The sequence below is a fragment of the Mus musculus genome, chromosome 18 (assembly GCF_000001635.26).
Source record: "Mus musculus strain C57BL/6J chromosome 18, GRCm38.p6 C57BL/6J".
Taxonomy (NCBI): domain Eukaryota; kingdom Metazoa; phylum Chordata; class Mammalia; order Rodentia; family Muridae; genus Mus; species Mus musculus.
In genome coordinates, this window is record NC_000084.6 from 5,114,188 (window position 1) to 5,120,330 (window position 6,143).

Genomic DNA, 6,143 nt, shown 5'->3' on the forward strand with positions numbered 1-6,143 from the left:
CTTTTATGCTTACTCTGTGTGTGTGTGTGTGTGTGTGTGTGTGTGTGTGTGTGTGTGTGTATCTGTCTTTTGTGCAGAGAGAGAGAGAGAGAGAGAGAGAGAGAGAGAGAGAGAGAGCTTTAGTCACTGCTCATTGGTAGAGTACTTGCCTAGCATGGTGGAAACCTGTGTCTGATACCCAACACTGCAAAAATAACTAAAACAGACTTCCTATAATGAGGATATATAAACCAAATCCTGCTGATTTCCCTCTATTTCTTTGAGTTGTTTCATGTTTTACCTTCAGTCCATCTGGAAGTTGGTCCATATGGTGTCCTTAGCTTTGTTCTCTTTTCTTTGGAAGATCCTGGAAGTTTTAACTTCGCGCCCCGCCTGTTCATCCTCAGCAGCTCCTCCGGAGACTTCTCTGCGACAGAGTTTGTGTACCCCGCACAAGCGCCCTCTGCCGTCAGCTCCATGCCTTTCCTGCAGGAGGACCTGTACAGCGCGCCGCAGCCAGGTATGCCCTGCAGGGGGCGTGGTTGCCCCGGGGAAGCCTTTCTTTCTCTTTCGTTGTAAGCAATTCCTATCTGCCAACTACACCACTAGCAGACTTGCTTAGGGCATCTCTTTTTATCCACCCACCACAAAAGAAAACAAGAAAATCAGCCATGTAACTTTGTATCAAGAGCTGAACTCAGTTACTTCCTACATCAAAGAGCCAGTTGACAGCACCACTTGATGTCCTTACCATTCTCCCTGCCTTCCCCTCCAACTTTTTGCTTCATGGCCCCTTGTGAGCTGCCCTTACTCCAGCTCGCATGTTTATATTCAAAACTGAGGAAACAGGAAAGGGGCAGTTTTTTTTTTTTTCAACCTTCTAGCACCAGTAAATGTTTCTGCTTTATCTCATTGGCCAGAAGATGTCATGTGGCCACTCCAGCTACAAAGGATCCGGAAAGGCTAAGGAAAGGGACATGCATGGGCAAGCTCTCAGCAGAGCTAAGGTTGCAGAGTTGGTCTCCCAATTCCAAGATCAGAAGTGTTCCCACCAAGCCATACCTTAATACTCAAACCTATGCAAAGGAAATGAGTTCTGTAGACCCTCCCATTTTCCTGCCAATCAAGTCCATGAGCTCATAGTTGTCCAGAGCCTGGAGCCTTATTTTACACTAGTCGCCCTACCACTAGCTCAGATCTTAGCAGATGCATACATCATACTATGGGCACACTATGGGCAACAGCCTCGAGTATCTAAAAGAAAAGGTTACTCCCTGCCCTTGCATTTCTGGACTCATTAACAACCACTGACTTTTAAAGCAATTCCAAAATACACATCAAGAGGGACCTTGGGGCCACTGAGATGACAAGTTGGATAGCATTTGCCACTCAAAGCAAGAGTCAGACGGAGGCTTAAAGACAAGGAAGAAGAGCCAGGAAGATTCTGTTCAAAGTTAACGTCCCTGTAAAAAACCATCCCTGCTCAGGCCATCGTGAGGGTGGAGGCCAAGCCAGATGTGAGCTCTTTGGAGACCAGAGGTGGCTAACAGCAGAGCCCTGAACATTTGAAAAGACCACTAGCAATCTGGATGAGCTGGGCAAGGAAGGGAAGCCAAGAGGCCTTTCTTGGGTCACCTCCTCACACTGCTACGGGCCTTCAGAGTTTAAGCTCGGGGATGAGTGTGCAGAGACGGCTGACCCATCGGTCTGAACCTTGGCGAGAGGACTGTGGGCACAGCTGGCAGAGCAGCAGGGCTTCTGCTGAGCAGTGAAGGCGTCCCTCATGGCCTCATTCTGCTCTTACCTCACAGCTCTCTTCCTTGTTGACAACCATCACGAGGTGTACCTCTGGCAAGGCTGGTGGCCCACTGAAAACAAGATAACCGGCTCTGCCCGCATTCGCTGGGCCTCAGACCGGAAGAGTGCCATGGAGACGGTCCTGCAGTACTGCCGAGGTAAGGGCAGGAGAAAGGGGTGGGAAGTCCCCACAGGCCTAACCATGTCCTTCCTGAGATGCCTGCAACCTTGAGAAGGCTCCAGCACTCCCCCTTAAACTGCTGGAGGCTTGTCAATCTTAGGATCAATACATTCTCTGCTACTAGAACAAAGGAGAGTCCATATTTCCCTTTCAAATGACAGGGCCACCCACAGGTGTACTGTGGAACCACCTGCACTGCCACCACTCTGGCTAAGTGACCTCCATGGCACCATTCTCTCTTCAGGCAATGCCGGCATCGTGCCCAAACTGGCTAAAAGCCAACGCCAGTCTTTCTTTTGGTATCATATCCAATGATAACAACAACCGAAACAGTTTCCTACCTAGCATAGAATCTGACCTTTTACAGAACATGGATGCCCATAACTAATGCTTTGTCTACATGCTGATAGTTTACTGGCTCTCTTAATGCCCCGGTGTGTGTGTAGTTGACTCTTGCCATGGAAAGCTCTTTGTGAACAGCCTTCCAAATCCCACCAAATGCTCACGGCACCTGGAAGATGCTGCCATCGCCTGTCACCTGCTCTCGAAACTTGTCCTCCAGGCAAATGAAAGGGAAGCAGACATACCTGGTGGGAGTTTCCAGACAGCCTTCTGTCCCCCCAAAATGTTCAGAAACGTTTTGCCAGGTTCAGGAGGTGGGGGGTAGTAACCTTTCAGATAAACAGCACCTGTGTGTTGCTTTAAGTATTTTGTGATCCGAGTTCTAAACATGGAAGTCAAGAGTTCTGAAGGAAAATGGGAAGAGCCTGAGAAAAAGCAGGACAGACTCTTTGGGTCCACTGACATGTGCATTCTGTGTTCCCACAGGAAAGAATCTCAAAAGGCCACCCCCCAAGTCTTACCTTATTCATGCTGGGCTAGAGCCCCTGACATTCACCAACATGTTTCCCAGCTGGGAACACAGAGAAGACATTGCTGAAATCACAGAAATGGTGAGCTTGGGGCTCCAAGGACTACAGGCATTGCAGCTGCCTTATTCAGTCTAAGCCCAAGACAGAGGTTGCCCTGGTATCTCTGCATTTATTGTTGCTCATCGGCATGGCAGGAGATGGGGGAACAGTGCATGATGGTGAGCAAGCTCATCATTAAGGCTCACTGGCAAGGCACAGCACATCTGGTTTCTCAGTTAATTACCAGGACAGTACATCAGTGTTCATCTTACTATTGTCTCCATTGTACCAGTGTAGGAGCTGAGGCATACAACACTTGCCTCGAATCTCTGAGCCACCAAGTGAGGTACGATTCACAGGAACAGACCCGAATGGGCTCGGCACCACACCTGCTTCTCCCTGACATTCATCCCCATAGCTTGAACTTGAGCTCATTCACACGCCATCCAACTGCCCAAAGGGAAGCAGCACTTCCCAGACCCAAGTATAAGGGATAAAGATGGTTTTCCCAGAGCATCTCTCCCCCTACTGTGTGCGTGTCTGTCTGTCTGTCTGTCTGTGATTGTGTGTGTGTGCATAATCCAGGGCCTTATGCATTCTAGGCACAGACTCCCCTACGCAGCTTCACCCTCACCCTTACCTTGTTTGTGGATTAAGAAATGGGTCCTAGGGGAAGGGGAGAGGGCATGATTTCTTCTGAACGTAATTACTTTAAAATATGTTCAAACAAATTCCACTATGTGTAAGCATCTAGTGATTTGATTTCAGGTCCAATAATCTTTTTCTGTTGTCCATTCATGGGTAATCTGAGTCCCTAAACATTCATTCATTTACTTCTGGAAGTAGTTCAGAAACAGGCTTAATTTAGTACAGGAGAAAAGCTATGAAGGGTAGGAGGTGATTCCAGGACATCCAGAGCCCCCACTCCACAATGGAGTGACGCCTTACTCAGCCCTCCCCAGGCCGTAGGCAGGGCAGAGCTGGGAGTCTGTGTGCTCCAGCGATAGCACTTGTCTGCTCAAATGTACTCTGCTCCGTCTCCAGGATACTGAAGTTTCCAACCAGATCACCTTGGTGGAAGATGTATTAGCCAAGCTCTGTAAAACCATCTATCCACTGGCAGATCTGCTTGCCAGGCCACTCCCAGAGGGGGTCGACCCTCTAAAGCTTGAGATTTATCTCACAGATGAAGACTTTGAGGTGAGTGACCCTTGTGTGGGATGCTGACAACACACTGGGAGAGCATCTTTTTACTCAGTCACTCACTGGGAGTTTCTCCATCTCTTCTAGTTTGCACTCGACATGTCCAGAGATGAATTCAATGCACTGCCCACCTGGAAGCAAGTGAACCTGAAGAAGTCAAAGGGCCTATTCTGAGGGTGAGATGACAGGGCCACAGAGAAGTCGCTGCCGCTAGACCCGAAAATGAATGGAGATACATATTTGGACTAGTAGTTTTTTCTGTCAAAGAAGAAAGTATTTTTGAATCAGAGTTTTTCAAAACCTACAGCTTGTTCTAGAGTTGAGCATTCTGTAAATGTATAAGAGAACTCTTCTGATTGTTCTTTTCCACAGTTCAGGTGAACTGAAAAGAAAAGTGTCTTTTCCGTTCCCCTCAGCCAAGTGCTGCCTCAGTGGCCGCTGCAGCCCTACCCTTCTGGTCTGGCTCAGCACTGCCTTTTTTAAAGCAATTCTCTTTATAAAGTGTTATTTTGATAGTTTGTGAATTCTAAATATATATATATATATTTATATAAACACATATAAATCAAGTATGTATTTAACAAAGCAATATGTATTCATTCACTTGCAACTGTTTTCTTTGGTGTCAAAACAATATTAGAGGACTGTGTTGCTTCTGTTGAGTTAAGCCTACCACCAGTCTGTCCCGTGCTCAGGAGTGCCTCCTTCAGCCTTAGGTCTGGCTTGTGCTAAGTTCTGCTTCCGGTGCTAAAGCAAACAAAGACTTTGTATTCTTAGTGTGAACTCTGAAGAATCTATTTGAATCAACCTTTCTACCTTAATATCTCCCCCCAGAAATGTATAGTGCCTTGTTTATGTACAGTTTATATACAGAAAAGTTTGCTCTGCTTTTTTGATGCTGGTTTGGAATATTATCTACAGCTTTATTCTCAGTAGAAATAAAAACATCTCAATTTCTCATACCCATTGTAAACATTACACATGTCATTTTGTGGCACAGGATCCCAAAATAAAATATCAAAGTAATCCCAATTCATTGATCAGTTCACATTGAATTCCAAGCCTGTTCATGGGGTGGGGCACTATTCCTGTAAGGGGGGGGGGGGGGGACGGACACTATGTAGCTGTCCAACAAACACTAGTGTGCTGCATTGGTGCCAACTCCTGAGACTCTGAACTTCAACGCAGGGCAGGACATAAGATTAAATAGACCTGGCAGACACTTGACCCATAAATTTGCTCTAAACACTGAACATGTTCTTAACACCACAGCTGCATCGATACTCACTTTAAGATCTCAGTGCCTTTTCTCCAAGTGTGAATTGATGTGTAAGGTGTTAAGATATAAACTATGGAGTTAGGGTAAATAGCTCGGTGGGGAGTGCTTGCTTGGCATGTGTGAGGCATGGGTTCAATGCCCAGCACTACTAGAAACTGAAAAAAGACAAAACCATGAGTTGAACCTGCACTGCAGATGCACCGTGAGTTGTTACAACTCTGCCTGTCACCAACTGCTTAGTCTAGTTTAACATGTCTGTTAACTTCCTAGCCCTCTCCCATGCCCTACTGTGTGACTATACCAAGTCTGGAGCCTGTCAGCTGCTCCTGCACCCACAGCTTTATAATTGTGTGATGCTGTTCAGTCACCAAACTTTCCTGCCTTCCTTTCTTAAGAAAGGAATCAAAAACTACATCTCCAGCATCACAGATCCTTGGTCAGGGATGGAGGAGATGGGCTTTGAAAATTGCCCAATGCAGTGGACCTGGTGCTGATGCTGTTGTGACGGAAGCTGAAATGGGAAAGCACAGAGGTGAAGTAGCATGATGGAGTCATGCACCCAGAAATGATGGAAAGGGGAGGGCTCAAAGTGCATCTTCCAAATAGCAGCAAAGGATGGATGTTTGCAGCCATTAGAGCAACCTTAAGAGGGTCACAGAGAGACAGGTCTGCCAGCATCTGCAGCCAGCTCTGGAAGTCAACAGGGATCTCAGATACAGGGCTACAATTGAAGTTCTCCAGAGAGAATCAAATATCTCTGTAGAAGGTATCTGGATGATTCATGCATGGATGG

General features: G+C 46.7%; 1 protein-coding gene across 23 annotated transcripts in view; it reads left to right on the forward strand.

Moving 5' to 3' along the window:
- Svil (supervillin) overlaps window positions 1-5,106 on the forward strand; it is a 198,827-nt gene extending 193,721 nt beyond the window's left edge. For 22 of the 23 annotated variants that reach the window (XM_006525789.2, XM_011246877.3, XM_011246879.2 and 19 more), the window contains 5 exons: window positions 344-499; window positions 1,791-1,934; window positions 2,786-2,910; window positions 3,913-4,068; window positions 4,159-5,103. In XM_006525789.2, the coding sequence (XP_006525852.1) occupies window positions 344-499; window positions 1,791-1,934; window positions 2,786-2,910; window positions 3,913-4,068; window positions 4,159-4,245 (668 nt within the window). In that variant the 3' untranslated portion in view covers window positions 4,246-5,103. Of the gene's footprint in view, window positions 1-343; window positions 500-1,790; window positions 1,935-2,785; window positions 2,911-3,912; window positions 4,069-4,158 lie in introns of all 23 variants that reach the window. The other variant, NM_153153.3, reaches the window with a different exon arrangement.
- The last annotated feature ends 1,037 nt before the right edge of the window (window positions 5,107-6,143 follow it).